The sequence below is a fragment of the Hyperolius riggenbachi genome, chromosome 9 (genome assembly GCF_040937935.1).
Source record: "Hyperolius riggenbachi isolate aHypRig1 chromosome 9, aHypRig1.pri, whole genome shotgun sequence".
Taxonomy (NCBI): domain Eukaryota; kingdom Metazoa; phylum Chordata; class Amphibia; order Anura; family Hyperoliidae; genus Hyperolius; species Hyperolius riggenbachi.
The window spans coordinates 66,578,892-66,601,255 of record NC_090654.1 but is presented as its reverse complement, the minus strand read 5'-3'; the positions used below and the strand labels follow the sequence as shown (position 1 = coordinate 66,601,255).

Below are 22,364 nucleotides of genomic sequence, written 5' to 3'. Positions count from 1 at the left end.
CCAGAATTTCTGCAGCTCACAGCATTGCCCCCTTTCTTTACCTGCTACAGTTGACTTTGGATGGAGCAGCAGCGTGTGTACAGAGCATGGAGCAGCAGCGTGTGTACAGAGCATGGAGCAGCAGCGTGTGTACAGAGCATGGAGCAGCAGCGTGTGTACAGAGCATGGAGCAGCTCTGGGGAACTTAACAGAGTCAGGTATGAACACAGCCCTGTGCTCTGCTGCGTGAATGCTTCACTTTCCCCTTCATTAGCAATGTCGGCTGTCCTCATTATTATCTGTATCCAAACTGCTCCTCTGATCTATCTCGTTGTCGACCGGGAGCAGATTGGACATTAAGGAAATAATTGTCAGATCCTGTCAGTCGAATGGGAAATTGCATTATGTGTTTCCAGCATGATGTCCTACAATATTATTATACTTTATTCTGCATGGCTGAGGCAGACCTTTCAGGAATCCCCCCCCCCTCCCCCCTTGAAAATCCTGAGTTTGCCCCTGCCATTATAGACTAGATCTGTCAGTAATGGCTCTAGTAAACAGACCAAAATATTTATATTACATGGCGCATCGGCGGGAAATGGGGCTGCCAGCGAACAGAGTGTCGGACTTAGTCCAACAGTTTGATCTGAAGGGGGAGACACTGGGCTAGATTTTATCTGGCAACAGCGCCATTTAGTGGCAGTAAGTTTTTCTAGTCAGACTATATCTGACATCAGTGCTATGGAGGAAAATCCCCTATTAACTGTAATAAAACATTCCCAATGCAATTGTCCTGTGACATGCAGTCAGACTCGGGACAAGGTCCTCCAGCACCCAAGGCTGAGACACCAAAGTGCGCCCCCCCCCCCCCTTCCCTCCCACCCCAGCCGTCACACTGGTTGCTATTAGAGTAAGAGCTGTCCCAGGGCCCCCAACCCTTACAACACTTTAATCTATAGTTATTTTTCTTGCAGTCACTGCCACGTATCCCCTTTTCTTATTTATCTTTGCTTCCAACACAATAGGGGAATGATATCTGAGTGAGTTGTGCTCCCCCTCCTACACTGCGCCCTGAGGCTGGAGCCTCTCTTGCCTCTGCCTCGGCCCGGCCCTGCATGCAGTTATCTGAAAAGCAAATTACTCAGGGCTTTAACAGAAGAAATGGTGGTTTGGAGCCAAAATTTACTACCAAAATTGACACTTAATTTCCTTTCTGTTACTCTTCATAGCAAATAACACAACCCATCCTATCCCCCCTGCATCAAGGCTGTGCTCTGTAATAAAGCTGATGTAGAAGGTCAGCCTGTACTTATTCAGAAAAAAAGTAAACAGGTCTATATATAATTCTAGATAGCGGATGGTATTGCAGCACAAGGGCCGACCCTGTAGGACAGGATTGCAGAGCTCCACTTCTGGCCAATCTCTTTCCGGTGACACTGATGACCCCAAACAGCTGTTCTTAGTTTGGAAGACAATAAACCACAAATGGGGAAGTTCACTGTGATTGTGATGAAGCTGGAAGTGCAGCGATGTGTCACGTTGCTTCTGCAGCTAAATCTATATTTATTATCCCCTACCACTGTCGAGGAAAAGCTCTGATTTGGAACGGTCTCTGCACTGTGGATGTTTAGCATTGCTTGTAAGTGAGAGAAAAGTGAAGGCTGCCATTGCTGACGTCCTTCCTGAAGATGAAAGTCACCTGAATTTTCTACTGATTCTCCAACTTGAAAATGGGCTCTGGTTATTAACCAGGTTAAAACCTACCTAGCACTAGTGTGCCTTATAAAACCCTTCCCCATAATCACTTAGGGGTCTTCAACTAAAGGTGCATTTTTTCAGTTTTACATCCATCACTTATTACAAGTCCATAATTTAATACATATTAAAAAAAATTGTCCCTAATGTCTGTAGGTGTAATTTTACTATTTGGCCACAAGATGTCCTCGCGCATTATTGTCTATTGTGTACCATAAGTACGGAAATAGGAAGTAATGCGTGGAGGTGCTACTTTTGAAGTGACGCAGGCATCTCATTGATGCCGGCGATCACAAGGACCTAGAGGGGAGATAGATGAACAAAGTCCCCATTCATTCATCTAACGATCAGCAGCGGGGCCGAGCGAGCGGGAGGGAGCGCGGTGGCACGATCGGTACTAAATCTGAGGATAATCACTGTTTTTGAACAAAAACGGTGATCATTCTCTACGCATAAGTACGGATTGGCTCAGGAGACTTCTGTCCCCTGCCACCAATCCCCCGTCTCTGGGACCATTGCATTTGCGAGCTTCCGCCCACACAATCGCACGCACAGCCCCGCAAAATGCAGGGATGTGGCTACAGCAGCACCAAAAGGTTAATTAACCTAGTGCTTTTGGAATCGCTGGCAAGTCCAAAGCGTGGCTATAACAGCTCATGAGGGCCCAAGGCCTAAGGCTTCTTTCACAGGGGAGGCTGTAGGAGGTCAATTCACCACCTGTCAGCTGCCCCCGTGCACCATTTGGGCACTAGCAATCTGTGTGGGTGGTGGAGAGGCAGCATACAAAAATAAATTATTAGGGAATATACACCTAATCAATATGACAGAAATGCTTTCTTAATATGTTTGGGTGCTGTGTCAAAATAAATAAACCTCTGATGGAGAGGCAGCCCCACTACAAGGTCACAGCTGAGCGCAGACGTGCTTAAAGGGAACCTAAACTGAGAAGGATATGGATTTTTCCTTTTAAAATAATACCAGTTGCCTGACTCTCCTTCCGATCCTGTGTCTCTAAGGGCTTGTTTCCACTGTTGCGACGCGATTTCGGCCGCATTCCGACGCTTGTAAAAACGCATGCGGATGCGTTTCCACATGCGTTTTTACCCGCGATTTCGCATGCGATTTCGCATGGCAGGGTGCCATGCGAAATTAACCATGACACTGCCAGGGCTAAATAAAATTGAAAAAGGTGCGAAATCGCACGCGAAATTGCGGGTAAAAACGCATGTAACAAACGCATGCGTTTTTACTATTAAATACATTAGCGGCGACTCGCACGGATTCCCGACGCAGGCGAAATCGTTGGCTCTTTTGTGCGTTTTTTTCACGCTGAAAAAAACGCACCTCAACAACGCTACAGTGGAAACAGGCCCATCCACTTGTATTACATGTGCGGATCTGCATGCGTTGGACGCATGCAGATTCGCGATAGTGGAAACGAGCCCTAATACTTTTAGCCGCAGCGGCAGCCCCTCAACAAGCATGCAGATCAGGTGCTCTGACTGAAGTCAGACTGGATTAGCTGCATGCTTGTTGCAGGTTTGTGATTCAGCCTCTACTGCATCCAAAGAGATCAGCAGGACTGCCAAGCAAAGGAAACGTCCATATCCCTCTCAGTTTAGGTTCCCTTTAAGCGTGAAACGGTAAATTTTTGGCCACCGGGTAATGCTGCCATGTGTCAGACAATGACATGCATGGTGTCACAAATGCTGCCATGCAGCTGAAAGGCACTCATGGCTGGGAGGTTGAACTGCCCACCAAGTGCACAGTTCAACCTCCTGTGTGGGAGAGGCCTTATTTAGACAGAGCCCACACATGGATTTAGGGCTATTTCACATTAAAGTATACATAGATGTGAGATCAGCTTTATGTGTTTGTGTTATTGGCCACTAAACATTGAGCCAAGTGCCTTTTCCTGAAAATTGCAGCATGCTGCACTTTTAAAATCACAACACAGCAGGAAAAAAAGGCCAATGCACAGATCTGTTTACAGGCAATACTCTATCCCCCGGGTCTCTGTGGGGGACATTGTAGAGGTAAAACTCTTTGCAGTCTCGTTAACTTTGGCTGCCTCTCATCTCAATGAAAGTTACTGAATCCAGCATTTTCCTGTATGATTTTCCCGTAAGAGAGATTTTGATTTCTGAGAATTTCGAGGGCAAATACAGAGAATTTTCCAAGGATGACTGTAAAATGAAGGATGGCTGTTGGGCAAATTTCCCATTCTCTAAACATTCGGTTTAGTGAGTGAAGCTGAGAGGGGAAGTGTGCTGGCTGGAGAGATGCTGAGTCAGGGCCTATGTAGAGAAACGTTTGGGCTCTGCAGGGGGTAAGAAGGTGACTAGTCACATGGTATAAACGTCGCCTTTTACGCCCTCCGCTCCAGCGCATGATTCACATTGTGTATCGCCATCCTGTCTACTGATGGGAATATCAGATAGAAAGTGTTGTCCATAAACTTGTTGTCCATAAACAAGGAAAGTTGCTGATGCAATTCCTGGGGTATTGCACAACAGACCAGGAGACTGTCGGTGTCGGTGTGAATTGGGGACGGTTTTAGGTGTTGCATCACCAGGAGCGCTCACTCGACTGCTGCAGTATTGTGTAGCGGCTTCTGTCCCATCCTGTTCACCAGCAACCCAAACACGCCGTCCCGCAACGCGTTCCAGATGTGAAATCCGAGTTTTCTGCGCTGTGTGTACTGACAGGGACCCCCGGGGTGTAAGACGAGAGAATTAACCCCTTTGCAGCGCTAAGCCGCACATTCAAAGCACTATTCACCATAAAGAAAGAAAAGTTATGTATAAATAGTTTTAGTATGTATGGATATGAATGGGGTTATAAGAACTAGAAACCTGCATCGGGTATATCTGCATCCCAGGGGCCCTGACTGTAGGCTTTACTGGTATCCTGTGGGGTAGATCCCTCAATTGTCAGAAGGGTCTATATCAATTTGTGAGTCAAAAATTAAGGTATCTTACCCACCCTATAATTATTATAACTCAAAAAATATGATCAGAGTTGCCAAATCATACCTTTAAAAGGGAACCTAAACTGAGAGGGATATGGATGTTTCCTTTTAAACAATACCAGTTGCCTGGCAGCCCTGCTGATCTATACAGATGCAGTAAAGGCTGAATCACACACCGGAAACAAGCATACAGCTAATCCAGTCTGACTTCAGTCAGAGCACCTGATCTGCATGCTTGTTCAGGGGCTGTGGCTGAAAGTATTAGATACACAGGATCAGCAGGAGAGCCAGGCAACTGGTATTATTTTAAAAGGAAAAATCCATATCTTTCACAGTTTAGATTCCCTTTAACTGAGGGGGTGAAAAGAGTTTCACTTAACTAGGGCTTCTACCGGCCTCCTGCAGACATCCTGTGCCCGCGCTGTGACAAACCAATCCTCCAGTCCCCCGCAGCGAGCCAGATTCGATTCACGCAACTGGCCAGTCTGCGGGCCGCTGCGCCTGCGCAGCCCTTGTTCACGCTCCCGTCAATATTGCCATCCTGCGCATGCGCAGCACTAGATTTCTTATACTGCGCATGCGCAGGACGGCAATGGCGCCATGAACGAGGACGCGCATAGGCATACTGGCCACCAACTGGCCAGAAACAAAGCTAGCTAGCTGCAGGGGACCGGAGGATCCGTTTGTCCCAGCGCGGGCACAGGACGTCTGCAGGGGGCTGGTAGAAACCCCAGGTAAGTTAAACTCTTTTTTTCCCTCCCTAAGTTAAGGTTCCCTTTAAAGCCTACTTTTTTAAGTAAATAAATAAATAAATAAATGATTTTAACTTGGGGCTTCTTGCAGCCCCCTGAAGTCATACTGTGCCCAGGAAATCCTCCTGATTCCCTCTGGCCAGCAGAGGTGACCCCTGCAAACTGTCCTGTCACTGCCAGTCGCCAGCTACTGCGCATGCGGAACCCCGAGCACTCTGATTGCGCTCCCACGGCCGGGAGCATTCTGCTCATGTGCAGTATGCAAAAATAACACAGTGCAGGGTGTGCACAGCTCAGGGCCGCACATGCTTAGTAGCCGGTTACTGGCGGCAACAGCATGCTTTGTGGGGGTCACCGTTGCTGGCCGGAGGAAATTAGGAGGACATTGTGGGTACAGGATGACTCCAGGGGGTCTGCAAGAAGCCCCAGGTAAGTTAAAAACAATGTAAATTGCCTGGCTGTCTAGCTGATCCTCTGCCGCTAATACTTTAAGGCGTAGACCCTGAACAAGCATGCAGGATCAGATGTTTCTGACTGAGATTTCACTGGATTAGCTGCATGTTTGTTTCAGATGTGTGATTCAGACTCTACTGCCGCCAAAGTGTTCAGCACGACTGCCAGGCAACTGGCATTGTTTAACTACTTCGGCCTCCTGGACGTACTAGCTACACCAGGAGGCCATGTGCGCGTCCGCGCATTCCCGCAGCCGATCGCGCGCGTGCACGTGCGCTCACGGCCGCGGATCGTTAGCCCAGGAATCAGTGATCGGGCTATGGTGCCCGGTCACTGATTCCTCTCCCCCGCAGAAAAAGCGACAGCTTCTCTCGGAAGCTTCGCTTTTTTTCTGGCTGTTGCATCCCCCATGCGTCCCTCTAAGCGTATGTTACGCTTACAGTGACATCATGTAAACAAACTCATGGCTGCCATCTTGTGGCCAAAAAGTAAAACTACAACTAAAAGTAAAAAAAATAAAACTCAACACATATTTACATTATAAAACTAAATATTTACCTAAGGGTCTAAACTTTTTAAATATCTATGTAAAGATGAAATATTTCTATATTTTATTTTAAACTTGTAAATAGTGATAGATGCAAACCGGAATAAATGCACCTTTATTTCCAAATAAAATATTGTCGCCATACATTGCAATAGGGACATAATTTTAATGGTGTAATAACCGGGACATATGGGCAAATACAATATGTGAGTTTTAATTATGGAGGCATGTATTATTTTAAAACCATAATGGCTGAAAACTGAGAAATAATGCATTTTTTCAGTTTTTTTCTTATTCTTCCTGTTAAAATGCATTTACAGTAAAGTGGCTCTTAGCAAAATGTACCACCCAAAAGGGGCAAATACACCTAACGATTTTCCCGCCGATATACAGCCGTTTCGATCACAGTGATCACACCGCTGACAGAACGATCGATTTCCATACGAAATCGATCGTTCCCGTTGACCCATCCGTGCGGAACATTTTTCTTGGTCGCCGGCGGGTCGGGAGTGTGTCGTTGGCGGCGTTCGAATGCCCGACGACCGACGCAATACAGCGGGTATACATTACCTGCTCCAGCCGGCGCGAATCCCCGCTGTATGAAGTATGTGCGCCATCACCGCGCACTGTTTGCCTGGCTGTCTCTTCGCTGCGGCTGGCTTACCGATGATCTGAGGCGTGAACTATATCGCAGGGCAGCACTGCAAGGAGTGAGCAAGGGGGGAGCCAAACTTTGTGCTCTCTGGTGGTGGGGCCAGGCTACCTATAATTAAGCGGGGTGGGGCGAGTGCTGGGGTGGGGCAGGAGATTTGGGCGCATCATGTAAAAGGAATTACGGCTATAGCGGCGCACAGTGAGTAACTTCAGGGCCGTCAGAAGCCAGAGCTGAAGTTTCTTTTAAAACACTGTAATTTGGCTTCCAGCAATAGCCGTATATCAGCTGTATCCTACGCCCAAGTCTACCGGCGGCCAGTTCATATGTATGCGGTGTGTGTGTGTGTGTGTGTGTGTGTGTGTGTGGGGGGGGGGGGGGGACTTGCAAGGCTACCTATATTGGCAATCTACCTACAGATTGCCAATACTGACAATCTGTCGGCTAGCAATCTAATTGTAATATTTTTCCCCACCAATGCCTCCTATTTTTCCCCTCCCATATGCCGTCTTTTCTTAAAGTGTACCTGTAACAAAAAAGTGTGGAGGGGGTACTTACCTCAGGGAAGGGGAGGCCTTTGTATCCTAAAGAGGTTTCCCCCTTCCTCCTCAGTAGAGGGGATCCAGTGCTGGGAGCCCCAAAGTTCTCCTCATCGGTGTGTGCGCATGCGCTATGCTGCTCTCCGTTCAGGTTCCAGCAGAAACAGCCAAGCCCGATTGCATCCAAACTACTGTGCAGGCACACTGGTGGTACTTTTTAGGTGATAAAAGTTGTAGAATTAGTGAAAAGGTTGAAAATCCCTGCTCTTGTCACACACACACGCACACACACACACACACACACCAGACGCACGCACGCACGCACACACACTCTCAGCAACTAGATTTGTTTTCCTTGACTGCAGTGCTTGAGTTTAGGTCTTCTTTAAAGAGGTTCCGTGGGATTCTAAAAATCAAAAAAGCCTGACATTTACCTGGGGCTTCTATTGGCCCTCTGCAGCTGTAATGTCACGCGCCGTCCTCCTACTATGCTCCGTTACCCGCCGCCGGTCCAGGTTTAATATTCATCTATACAGACGAATACTGCTCACTCCCGCTCGCATCATCGGGAGCTTACTATGCAGGTGCAGTACGAATTTTTCTTGTACTGCGCCTGCGCAGTAAGCTCCCAATTATGTGCGCGAAAACGAGCACGCACGCGGCCATGGCCTCGCAGCCACAGTATTATCACTTGCGTGATTACATCGGGACCGGCGGCGGGGAACAGAGCATCTGAAGAGGACAGTTTTTAGCACTGTAGTGGAAGTTGAAATTTGACAGTTGGAAAATGACAGTTTAAAAAAGACAGGTAGAAAATGGCAGTTGAAATTTGGCAGTTGAAAAATGACAGTTGAACTGTCATTTTTCAATTGTCATTTTCCAAATGTCATTTTCCAACTGTCATTTTCCAGCTGCTGTTTTCCAACTGTAATTTTTCAAATGTCATTTCTCAACTGTCAAATTTCAACTGTTGTTTTTTAACTGCCATTTTCCAACTGCCATTTCCCAACTGTCATTTTCCAACTGTCATTTTTAACTGCCATTTTCCAACTGCCATTTTCCAACTGCCATTTTCAACTGCCATCTTCCAACTGTCATTTTCCAACTGTCATTTTCCAACTGACAATTTCAAACTGCCATTTTCCAACTGTCATTTTTAACTGCCATTTTCCAACTGCCATTTTCAACTGCCATTTTCCAACTGCCATTTTCCAACTGTCATTTTTCAACTGTCATTTTCCAACTGCCATCTTCCAACTGTCATTTTCCAACTGTCATTTTCCAACTGTCATTTTCCAACTGACATTTTCAAACTGACATTTTCAAACTGACATTTTCAAACTGTCATTTTCCAACTGCCATTTTCAACTGTAATTTTTCAACTGTCATTTTCCAACTGACATTTTCCAACTGACATTTTCCAACTGCCATTTTCCAACTGCCATTTTCCAACTGTCATTTTCCAACTGCCATCTTCCAACTGCCATCTTCCAACTGCCATCTTCCAACTGCCATCTTCCAACTGTCATTTTCCAACTGCCATTTTCCAACTGTCATTTTCCAACTGTCATTTTCCAACTGTCATTTTCCAACTGTCATCTTCCAACTGCCATCTTCCAACTGCCATTTTCAACTGTCATTTTCCAACTGCCATTTTCCAACTGTCATTTTCCAACTGTCATTTTCCAACTGCCATCTTCCAACTGTCATTTTCCAACTGTCATTTTCCAACTGTCATTTTCAAACTGACATTTTCAAACTGACATTTTTAACTGTCATTTTCCAACTGCCATTTTCAACTGTCATTTTTCAACTGTCATTTTCCAACTGCCATTTTCCAACTGCCATTTTCCAACTGCCATTTTCCAACTGCCATCTTCCAACTGCCATTTTCCAACTGCCATTTTCCAACTGCCATTTTCCAACTGTCATCTTCCAACTGCCATCTTCCAACTGTCATTTTCCAACTGCCATTTTCCAACTGCCATTTTCCAACTGCCATTTTCCAACTGTCATTTTCCAACTGCCATCTTCCAACTGTCATATTCCAACTGCCATTTTCCAACTGTCATTTTCCAACTGCCATTTTCCAACTGCCATTTTCCAACTGCCATCTTCCAACTGCCATCTTCCAACTTCCATCTTCCAAATGTAATTTTCCAACTGCCATTTTCCAACTGTGATTTTCCAACTGCCATTTTCCAACTTTCCATCTAACTCCATTGTGAGGAGGTGGGGACTAGTCCAAAACCTGTTGGTTCTGTCAGCTTTTAAAGCGGACCTAAACTCAGAGCTTCCTCTTTGCTCTAAGGAGATAAGCAACAGCATAATAAATTTAAAGAAAAACATTTCTTTGTTACAACTTACAGAAATCTTGCAAAAACCCTGCAGTGTTTACTTTCTGTGTCCTAGGAGCACAAAAGGGTTAACCTCCTGTGTTTACATATTAGCCCACACTATGGCACAGAGTGGCACACCTAACAACCCTAATTTACACTTGCGGTTTACTTTCTGATAAGGCCTAATTAGACGAGCTAATCTCTCTAGACCAGAACTTTGCACCTGTGGTACGCGTACCACCGGTGGTACTTTGCTGTTGGCCAGGTGGTACACTCCAGGTTTGCCTGCCATTTTCAACTGTCATTTTTCAACTGTCATTTTCCAACTGCCATTTTCCAACTGTCATTTTCCAACTGTCATTTTCCAACTGCCATCTTCCAACTGCCATCTTCCAACTGTCATTTTCCAACTGTCATTTTCCAACTGCCATCTTCCAACTGCCATCTTCCAACTGCCATCTAGGTACAGGTGTTCCCCAGTATAGGCTAGCTAGGTACAGGTGTACCCCAGTATAAGCTAGCTAGGTACAGTTGTCGCCCAGTATAGGCTAGGTACGTACAGGTGTCACTCAGTATAGGCTAGGTACGTACAGGTGTCACTCAGTATAGGCTAGGTACGTACAGGTGTCGCCCAGTATAAGCTAGCTAGGTACAGGTGTCACCCAGTATAGGTAGGCTAGGTACGTACAGGTGTCACTCAGTATAGGCTAGGTACGTAAAGGTGTCACTAAGTATAGGCTAGGTAGGTACAGGTGTCGCCCAGTATAGGCTAGCTAGGTACAGGTGTCGCCCAGTATAGGCTAGCTAGGTACAGGTGTTCCCCATTATAGGCTACCTAGGTACAGGTGTTCCCCATTATAGGCTACCTAGGTACAGGTGTCGCCCAGCATAGGCTAGCTAGGTACAGGTGTGAGATGTCGCCCAGCATAGGCTAGCTAGGTACAGGTGTCGCCCAGTATAGGCTAGCTAGGTACAGGTGTCGCCCAGTATAGGCTAGCTAGGTACAGGTGTCACCCAGCATAGGCTAGCTAGGTACAGGTGTCGCCCAGCATAGGCTAGCTAGGTACAGGTGTCGCCCAGCATAGGCTAGCTAGGTACAGGTGTTTCCCAGTGTATAGGCTAGGGAGGTGCAGGTGTCGCCCAGTATAGGCTAGGGAGGTGCAGGTGTCACCCAGTATAGACTAGCTAGGTACAGGTGTCGCCCAGTATAGGCTAGCTAGGTACAGGTGTTGCCCAGTATAGGCTCGCCAGGTACAGGTGTCACCCAGTATAGGCTAGCCAGGTACAGGTGTCACCCAGTATAGGCTAGCCAAGTACTGGTGTCACCCAGTATAGGCTAGCCAAGTACAGGTGTCACCCAGTATAGGTTAGCCAGGTACAGGTGTCACCCAGTATAGGCTAGCTAGGTATAGGTGTTGCCCAGTATAGGCTAGCTAGGTAAAGGTGTTCCCCATTATAGGCTAGCTAGGTGCAGGTGTCCCTTAGTAAAGGCTAGCTAGGTACAGGTGTACTCCAGCATGAAGGCAATAAGTTGCCTTCTGTGGCTTATAAGCAATAAGTTGAATTCTGTGTTCATACATCTGGCCTGTTCACATAAATGCCCCAAAGGAATTTATGTGGGAGAAACAGGAAAAACTACGTGAGCGCATGAACCCCTACCGGTTCACTATTAACAGCAAAAAACAAAAAACCCAAGAATAAAATTATACTGATCTCCCATTGCCCACACATTTCTCTTTAAGTGGACACAGTTTAAGCGATCTTCTCGTCATTGTATTTATGGATGGTTTCAAATCGCATAAAGAAAGACTAACAAAAGAAACAAAATGTATACATTGGTTCAAAACTGTAGAAGAAAGTTTAAACAAGGACTCTAACTTCTTGTGCTGGTATGATGGTTTTTAAATGCCTTTTTAAATAGGTTTCATATGTTTTTAATGCCACTATTCGTTGCGTTTAATTTGCAGGTAAGATGAGTTTTGACAATACCACAATTCTCTTTAGCTTATAACAACAAATAGTGTATGTACTTTACCTAGTCACGTTTGAGATCTGGATTTACGATATCTCCCCATCACACGGAGTTTGTGGTAAGTGATGTTTTAGCAAACAAGTGGTCATATCTATTTGTCATAAATTAGCTAGCATCCCTGTGAGACCCTCCTGATGTTGTAATGAAAGCATCTAATAACATTTTATTGATTTATGTGTGCAAAAGAATGTTTCCCCTCATAATGTCCAATGTATATAAGCTGCGTGTTTTAACATCTTGTTAGTATACAGGATGAAAGTCTGAAGAAGGCTTATTAGCCAAGAGCTTGCGTTTTATTTACCTCTAAGCCAACAAATGATATCATCCTACTCTGAACAATAAAGGGATACAGTTTTGGCTGATGTTCCACTTCGATAACATTTGAGATTTGGGGTTGCACCAACAACCAAACCTAAAAATATGGAGCTTTTGTGGAACTCCCAACAGGGCTGTGGAGAGCAATTTTGGGTACCTGGAGACTGTCAGAGTCGGTGGTTTCAATTAATTGAGGAGTTGGATGATTTTTGAACCAAATCCATAGCGTTTGTAAAAAGTAGACTAAGGAGTCGAGGAGTCGGAGTCGGATGATTTTTGTACCGACTCAACAGCCCTGACTCCAAAAGCCATCATCCATTGTGTCCATGCCCTGTGATGAGACTTGTCTACATAACGCTGTATGGGAGACCTACACAGTTCCTGAACAGAATGTTCTTTATCAGTTACAGCACAGAACAGCAAAAATATGCAGGTGTCCATTATTGTTAGAAATATAAAGCAAAACACATTTTTCACCTTATGTGACTGTTTCTGTGTGTCCCTGTCCTGATAGATGGAGACACTAATCATGCATGTAGTGGAACAGGAAAGCTGTATAACAGCAGCGCTGGCACATTGCGGAGACCTCCTGGCACATAATGTGCAGTGCTAAGATATAATGCTTCCTGTATGAACAACTCAACTACAGACAAATCACTGCAGCAGCAACTCATCAACTACTGAGACATCCTGTACAAGGTACAATACGTTCCATAGAGAGCATGCCAAACCAATGCGTATGGCTACATCTAGTGGACAAATTGTAGAATGCAGGCAGTAAGAACTATGGCTCGGTTCCCATGCAGTGCAGCGTTTCAGTCTGTTTGGATGAGAGCAGACCAGCACAGTGTTCGCTCCAATCTGTTTTCACGTCGCTTTGGAAAACAGATGCGTTAGTGGATCATAAAGGAACAGATCCTAACGGATGCGAACGCATCCAATGTTAATCTATGGATCAGTTAACATTGGTCTGTTCGAATGGAAAAACAGCGTGATACTTCACTTGAGTGGACATGGAACGTAACACCGTAACATGGTATATCTTATTTTAAAGAACACATTAGAACGTTTAATTTGATACCTTATTTGGACAGTTTGGCATCTTCTATTGGCTGGTAGAAGAGGAGAAAGCCAAGGTATGGCAAATTGTAAAACAGTTTCCTGGGTGTAATCTGGGTCTGCGTGAGCAAGTTTCGCAATAATAGGTGGTTTTATGCCCGCCACCCGATGTCTTACTGTCCCTACACACAATGCAATCTTTGGTATTTTGATTGGGCATATTAGCAATAAAATACTGGCTACTATTTACACCCTCCCCCAGTCCATCCCATAGGATGCCATTCATTCTATTTACTACTTTGCAGGCAATCTGCAAGAAAAATAAAATTTCATTGGCAATGATTTTTATTTTTTTTTGCAGAATGGAATCTACAAAAATGAATAAGCAGCTATTTTTTTATTTAAAAAAAAGCAACAAAAAAACCCCAAAAAACAAAACAAAAAAAAACAGGAAAGAAACGGAAGTGACATTTAAATCTAAATGTCACTTGCTTCTAGCAATGATGCCGGCCACTAGGTATGGGGCTGGGGGGCACTGACAGTGTGGTCATGTAGTAATACATGCCCACAAACAGTCGCATGGTGATCGCCGGTTTGCGGCGGTCCCGATGCGCTGCAAACCACCGCTGCAGGGATGTCCCACATAGCGGGACATACGAGCGCATCGGGCTTTTCCCTATGTCCTGCTATGCGGGAAATATGAGTGGAAAGGGTTAATCTCCTTTCACACCTGAATGAATTGAATAATTAGTAGCTGGCTGACACTCCGACCCAGCAGTGTCCGGTAGAAAGATTGTAGACAATCTGTGTTTCACATGCACAGAAAAACTCAGTATAAGGCAGCGGAGTTCCGCTTTAATGAGCAAAGCCCTCTGATGTATGGAAGCCTCAGTCATCATTACCTTCAGATATCGGTCCCTCTGCTCCTCTCCTCATCGCTGTCCTCATCCTCCTCATCGCTCCTCCACTGCACTCGCTCCGGAATCTTACTGTCCCACGCTGGCTCCGTGAGATTGGAACTCTCGTCTTCTTGATCATCCTAATTCACATTTACAAAGAACATCACAATGGGTATATCTTTAAAGTACGGAAACACCAGAGGAATATTATTTATGGTTGTAATACTGTAGCATGTTTATTGACTACACAGTACACTGCGTGTCATCACTTCTGTTGTAGGACGATGCACTATTTTACTTTACTGTATGCTTGTTTCTGGTGTTATTCAGCCACTACTGCAGCCAAATAGATCAGCAGGACAGCCAGGCAACTGGCATTGTCTAAAAAGAAACCAATATGGCAGCCTCTATATCAATCTCACCTTGGGTTCACGTTAAACAATACCAGTTGCCTGTCATCCTGCTGATCTTTTATGCATCAGTAGTGTATGATTCACACCCCTGAAACAAGCATGCCACTAATCTAGTCATACATCTGATCTGCATGCTTGTTCAGGGTCTATAACTAAAAGTATTGGAAGAAGAGAATCAGCAGGAGAGCCAGGCAATGTGCATTGTTTAAAAGGACATAAGTGAGCCTCTGTATCCCTCTCAAGTCAATTGTCCTTTAAATACAATAAGTTTGAAACAAATAAAATGGTTACAAGATAATGTAACATCCTGGAATTTACAATAGTGTCTTTTTCCATTTGACTGAAAAGCCAATTACACCATTCCATGAAGAAGTTTTAAGGAAGAAATAAAACATTTGTGACAGTTACTTATGGCAGAGATATATAAAAAATTTTTTTAAAAAAGCCTCACCGAAAGCAAATAATAAAAAATTAAAAGTGGGTGTGGTCATACAGCGAGCTATACTCACCCCAGCTACCAGCAGAACGCCATAAGTGACGAGACGCTGGACGGCATCGTAACACACCTGATAAAACATCTGACAAGGCTGCAAGAGAATAAAAACACTACATCAGTATTGCAATGCATTTTATAAGATCTTGTCTGGACTATTGTAACATACTACTTTGTGGACTACCAGCTAAAAGACTGGCTCCAATCTGTACCGAACTCAGCTGCTCGTCTCATTCATCTTTCTTTCGTTCTTCTTCTTCTGCTGCCCCTCTCTGTCAAGTTCTTCATTGGCTACCAATTAACCAGAGGATCCAGTTCAAACTCTTAACCCTAACTTACAAAGCTCCCCTCAATCTCTCTCACCTGTACATTATTTTACAAATTTCCAGATACCAACCCAACCTCAATCTCAGATCTGCACATGACCTACTTTTGTCCTCCTCTAGAATCACCTCCTTACATTCACGAATACAAGATTTCTCATGTGCTTCACCCCTCCTCTGGAAACCTTTGCCACAACACATCCGTCACTCCACAACCTTTGATATCTTTAAACCCTCCCTCAAAACTCCCTTTTTTACGACAAGCATACCCTCTACATTAGGCTATTCCCCCTTTGACTTAAGGCCAAGTTGCACTCCTACCAGATATCCTTAAACACACTCACTGCTTCTATGTATGTTTATTGAATACTACCCAACCTCTTGTTTCCACAGTTACATAGTTATTTGGGTTGAACAAAGACATACGTCCATCGAGTTCAACCAGAAAACAAAGTACAACACCGGCCTGCTCCTTCACATATCCCTGTTGATCCAGAGGAAGGCAAAAAAAAAAACCTTACAAGGCATGGTCCAATTAGCCCCAAAAGGGAAAAAAATCCTTCCCGACTAGGGATGGTCGGAATGCCAATTTCCGATTCCGCGGTAAATCCGCATTCGGTCATGTACCAATTACCGATTACGCTTTCCGCAACCAATTTCCGCACTCCAATGCGGAATTTCCGCCGGAAATCGCGGAAATTCCGCCCGACTTTAACATCAATTTTCTCAAAAATTATCAAGGTCTTTTTGAAAACTTTTTTTTTGCATCTTGTTCAGAAGATTCTGTTTAATAAACCCTGAAAATTTGGTGTTTCTAGGACTTATGGGGGGGCTTTGCTATTAACCGCTAAAGTCGGCGGATTTTTACTGTAATGTAATTTTCTGCATTTTACATTACAGTAAAAATCTGCCGACTTTAGTGGTTAATAGCAACGCCCCCTTAAATCCTAGAAACTCCAGATTTTCAGGGTTTATTAACCTGAATCTTGTGAACAAGATGCAAAAACAAGTTTTCAAAAAGACCTTATCGTTTTTGAGAAAATCCATGTTAAAGTCAGGTGAAATTTCCGCGATTTCCGGCGGAAATCCGCCTACGGCACTTGCATTACCGATTTCCGCATTCCGATGCGGAAATGCAATTTCCGATCGGAATTTCGGAAATTGCATTTCCGCGGAATCCGAATGAGCATCCCTATTCCCGACTCCAGATGGCAATCAGATAAAATCCCTGGATCAACACCACTGGACATTACCTAGTAATTATAGCCATGGATGTCTTTAATCGCAAGGAAAGCATCTAAGCCCCCTTTAAATGCAGATCCAGAATTTGCCATAACTACTTCCTGTGGCAATGCATTCCACATCTTAATCACTCTCACTGTAAAGAACCCTTTCCTAAATAAATGGCTAAAACGTTTTTCCTCTATGCGCAAATCATGTCCTCTAGTCCTTTGTGAAGGCCTAGGGACAAAAAACTCATCCGCCAAGCTTTTATATTGCCCTCTGATGTATTTATACATGTTAATTAGATCCACTCTAAAGGTCCGTACACACGCCGGACTGCAGGCAACGACGGGTCTGTCGTCAACTCCGGGCGGATCGCTCAGAAACAGCCGTATCAGTCTGCAGACAGACTGTACACATGCCGGACTGTCGCTGGAACGCCCACCCAGCAGGAGGTGACGACGGACTCGTCGTTGCCTGCAGTCTGGCGTGTGTACGGACCTTTAGGCGTCTTTTCTCTTCCTGTAAATTGTAAGCTTGCAAGGGCAGGGCTCTCTCACCTTTTGTGTGTTGGAATATGTTACACATTTTACACACGTTACTCTCGTCACTGTAATTACTGTATATCCTCTTATATAAGTCGACCTCATGTATAAGTAGACTCCAATATTTGACCCTCTTAAGCTGGAATTTTTTTTTTACTCAAGTACAAGTCTACCCAGCACAGTTAATGGCTCCACTTGGGGACCAGGAGGGTTAATGACTGCAATGCATAAAGTATTGCAGCCATTAACCCCTCCCTGGCCCCCAAATTCAGCTATTATCCACTCCCTCGCCCTCGTAATAAGCACTGCAGCACAATATCTTTCCCCCTGCCATTTCCTTGTTGATTCGGCTGGCCAAGACTTTCAGACCTGTCTTTTCCTGGCATTGCCTTTATCAAGAAAGCGTCACTTTCACCTGGATAAAAAGGTGCAAATGGGAATGTCACTATTAGTGCACACATTACTCAGTGCAGCAGCCATTGGCTGGTAAAAATATCTGACAGACAAAGGATGCCTCTAAAACCTCCTAATAGCAAAAGTAATCAATACAAAGTAGTGCTTTTCAAAGCAAAAGGTGGCAGCATGAGGGGGCATATAAAGCATGGTGGCTGCTGTGGCTTCTCTCTGCAAAAGCTGAAAGAGAGGCGTGCCCCCCAGCCCCCCAGCCATGATTCCGAAATGTAGGTCTGACTCGAGTATAAGTAAGGTGAGAGGGTGCAGAGCGGCACACTTGTCCTAGTGTTTTTCGGGTGCTTGACCTGGGATGCTAAGCATCATCCCAAGTGATATCCAAGAAGTAGAAAGGTTGGTCAGCACACCAGCTTCTCAATAAGAAAAATTTAATGTATCATATGTCAACACTACGGTTAACAATTGTTTCGGGGCCACAGAGGGTCCCCTTCATCAGAACAGTGCAGACTGTTCTGATGAAGGGGACCCTCTGTGGCCCCGAAACAATTGTTAACCGTAGTGTTGACATATGATACATTAAATTTTGCTTATTGAGAAGCTGGTGTGCTGACCAACCTTTCTACTTCTTGACTTGAGTACAAGTCGACCCCTACAGTTTTATTTAGTGAGTCAGACCTAAATTCTAAGAGACTTATAGTCGAGTATATAAAGTACCAATTCTGTATTTTGTATATTGGTGTATTCCATTGTCTGTATTATTATGTACCCATGTTTGTTTCTTACTTTGTACAGCGCCATGGAATATGTTGGCGCTTTATAAATCAATAATACTAATAATAATAATCCCTGCTTTAAAATATAGATTGCTCAGTAACTCCCAGAGTGCTTCATGAACCATTGGTTGCGCACAGTCGGGAAGCCTTGTAGTTCTGGAGCAATCACCTGCAGTAATCAGGCATCCAGCATGTACTGTCCTGTGTGCTTGATTTACAGAGGGCATTGCTTTTTCTTTTTTTTGGAGTGTCACTTCCATAAATGTTTGCAGAAATATATATTATATGTAGGAGTACACTCATGATGCTACTGTGCCGCCACCCTCAGCTTACCATGGCTATCATTCCTTTGTTGGTGAGCAGGTAGCACAAGGCTGCAGCAGTGCGGAGGAGCCTTTCTTGGCTGATGGTTTCGTCAGACATCCCAACACCTCATCTGATCGCCTCTGACTCCACGTGTAACGCACAGGCTGGAACACAAGAGAAGCACATCAACCAACCAATCACAGCCAAACATTCCTTCTCTGCCTCTTAACTGACTTCCTACTGCTGGCTTCACCTATTTTTATAAATTTAGCCATGCCTTGCAACAGGGTGACGCAGCTGGTCATATCGGTTGCGGCAAGAAATTCCAATAAAAAAGTGTACCTGAGACTTTAAATACTGCTGTATTTATACCTACCTGGGGTTTTCTCCAGCCAAGAGGTGCATGGGCTCCCTCACCGCTCTCCTGTTTTCAACTCCGCTAATCTGACCAATTGTGCTTCTCTGCGCACGCACAGCCTGTCCGAGCACACGCCCCCGTCTGAGCCTGCGCTGGAGCAGAACACTCCCAGCTGCTGGGCATTGCGAGAAGAGCAAAACCGGTCAAATTAGCAGAGGTAACCGATGGGGGAACGGCAAGGGGTTGAGCTGACCTTCCGCTGAACTAACTCTGCCTACCACAGAGGGGGGGGGCCTGGTGAGAGCGAGAAGTCGGTCCCCACTCCCCGCGGGTGAGTCTCAGTGGGTCCACAGCTCCCCCCTCCACCACTGTGCCCCCCACCTGCCCCTTGAAAAAGGGCTGAGCTATAACCCCGCCCCCCCCCCACACCCCCTTGGCGTAGGGCAGCCGGGCCCCATAGCAGATGCTATGGTTGCTATGGCTATCCCTATGCCACTGCCTTGTAGTGTGAAAGTGCAGCCAGAGGGGTTGACAGACCCCCCCAGGAGTTTCCACTTGACAGTCAGGAAAGCTCATTAGAAGAGCCAGGCTACAGTAACAATATCATGTAATACAACAAAGTGTGAAAATAAAGCAAACAATGGTAAAGTTCAAAAGTTCAGCAGTTCAAGAGGCTGATGATGCTTGTTCAGCAGAGCTCACCTGGCGATACCGGTACTGAAGCAGACAGGCCACACTCTAAGTAGACATACTACATGAAGGTGGTAAAATTGGTCAATGATTGGCCAATCAAAATCGGATGTGTGTTTGCACCTTCACAGTAGCCAAGCCTTGCGTGAAATCAGCTGACACGAGACGCAATGAGGGGAGTGAAAATTAAAACAGAATAGACACTTCTAACAAATTATCACTGCAAAATGACACCAGTCCATTTGCTGTGAAAACATGATGCGTACACACAAGGAGGTGGACGAAACCTAACTCAATAGAATCTGTTCACACTGCTCTGTTAGAACTGAGCCGTTTGGCACATTCTGCGGAACGGACCACAAGTTTGGGAAGGCTACAATAATTCTGGGGCGACAGACATCGCATTGACCCCGCGCCACTGGAATGGATCAAAAACAGATGGAAAGAAAAAAACGTATTTGTGAAATGGATCAGTATTTACACAGATGTTGTAGTTGTTGATCTGTCCAGTGTGAACCGGGCTTTGGCTAGGTTTCCACTTGTGCGTTGTGAGCCAGATTTTTCTATCAGAAAATTTGCATTGATTTGATAACTAATGGTACTGAATGGTGCGGTTTCCATGCAAAGCGAATTTTGGTATTCGTTCGTATGGTGAAAAAATCTGAGGTACTGCATCATTTTTTTGGACATCGCGTAACATTTGTGCACAATGCTTTGCATAGGCAACGTATAGCAATGCAAATTTTTGCATTATTTGAGCGAAAATTCGCATTAAATCTATGATTACAGGAAGTTGTCAGCAGTCATGACTAAGCTGTTACTATGCAGATTATGTTATATTTAATGTGAATTTTCGCGTACGAAAATTCGTATAAAAACGCGTATAAAAATTTACAAGCGAATTTTCACAAATCAGAAAACTCTTATAAGATTTTTCTGGATGCGAAAATTTCACGCTACAGTGGAAACGTAGCCTAAAACTATAACAAAATGTAACAATTAATTTTCTGGCGTACTAGCTGCATAACACAGTAACGGCAATAGAATTTGGCATCTTGCTAATGCTGAATACACACGGTGCGTTCGCGCACTCGAGGTCCCGCTCGATTCCCGTCGATTCGTTTATTTCCAACATGTCTACTTTTCATTTCGATGGATCGTTAGGTCGATTCGCATGTAAAGTATGCCAAATCGACCTAACGATCCATCGAAATGAAAAGTGGACATGTTGGAAATAAACGAATCGACGGGAATCGAGCGGGAAATCGAGTGCGGGAACGCACCGTGTGTATTCAGCATTACACTGATGGAATCAGGTCTGGAAAGTCTGTGTGTGGCAGCCCAACTGCCCAGTGTAAGTCTACTTACTGAATAAAACATGATTGGTCAAACTTGATGATCTGTCAACACTCTGTCACATCTGTGGCTCTGGTAAATGGAAAAAAAAAACAAAGAAAAAAAGATTATCAGATATACCTGAAAACAAGGACTACAAACTTCACTACAGACCAAATGAAAATACTTATATAAAAACAAACAATCTACCAGTGTGAATAATTATCAGAAACCTCCGATATTCTTTAATCAGCCACTATCTTAAACAGGAACTGTAAGGCCCCTATATACACTTAATCAGTTGGTACGCTTTTAGCCTATAGCATTGTTAGGGGGTGTGGTTATAGATAATGGCAATTGGTGCGTTTTTTTTCATGTCTTCAAGTAGTAAAAATGATGGCGTGCAGGCTGATTGTGGATCAAACAATAGGACCAAATTACATGGCGAATATCAATCATTTCTTGATCTCGCTTCTGTTTTTTAACTTCGCACTTTGCAAAGTATCGATTTACTTTTTTCCCCCTTTTCACTAAAGTGCCTCTTTTTACACTGACAGATGACAGGAGATAAGGTGGCCATACACTGGCAGATGGCCACTATAATCAACCATCTGAAAGATCCCTCTCTGATCGTATCTTTTTAGACAGGGATCTATTAGAAATCTGTGGAGCGTCTCACTTCTGGAGCACCTCCTCCCGAGTTATGCATCTTTCTTCATTGCCACCAGGGGAGACAGTCCCCCTCTGACCCTGCCACATGTAATAATGTCACATGCAGGGTCATGAGCTATAGGCATCCCTGGTGACAATGGAGAAAGATCCGGGACACAAGAGAAGGCGCCCTGGTGGACAGGTGAGCCTGCAACACTCTGCACAGCCGGAGGGCAGAAGATCGGCCGCAGATCCATCGACCGCTGCACACTCCACTGAGTTCGTTCCAAGAGTTTTGATCGATTTTGACCAGAAATCAATCAAAAATTACAATTGCAGCATTGATCTCTGGCAGATTTGATCATTACGATTAGGAATCTCCCACATATTGATGCTCAAATAGAGTAATGTACAGGAACCTTTACACTGATGATCTCCTATTGACACCTAGGAAGCGGAGGCAAACATAAGCCATGCAAATAGTTACTTTTTGAAGGCTGATGTACTGGCAGCAGGAAGATCCAGCAAACTTAAGGAACAGAGTGCTTAG

At 44.7% G+C, this 22,364-nt stretch overlaps 1 protein-coding gene across 1 annotated transcript in view; it reads right to left on the bottom strand.

Annotated features, from left to right (window-relative positions):
* The window catches only part of LOC137531622 (glycerol-3-phosphate acyltransferase 1, mitochondrial-like), a 45,326-nt gene that overhangs the window by 13,930 nt on the left and 9,032 nt on the right, over nucleotides 1-22,364 (bottom strand). Inside the window, exons 2-5 of the mRNA XM_068251560.1 lie at nucleotides 21,197-21,256; nucleotides 18,808-18,944; nucleotides 15,215-15,292; nucleotides 14,296-14,432 (exon numbers count right to left, since the gene is read on the bottom strand). Of these exons, the coding sequence (XP_068107661.1) occupies nucleotides 14,298-14,432; nucleotides 15,215-15,292; nucleotides 18,808-18,897 (303 nt within the window). The 5' untranslated portion in view covers nucleotides 18,898-18,944; nucleotides 21,197-21,256 and the 3' untranslated portion in view covers nucleotides 14,296-14,297. The remainder of the gene's footprint in view (nucleotides 1-14,295; nucleotides 14,433-15,214; nucleotides 15,293-18,807; nucleotides 18,945-21,196; nucleotides 21,257-22,364) is intronic.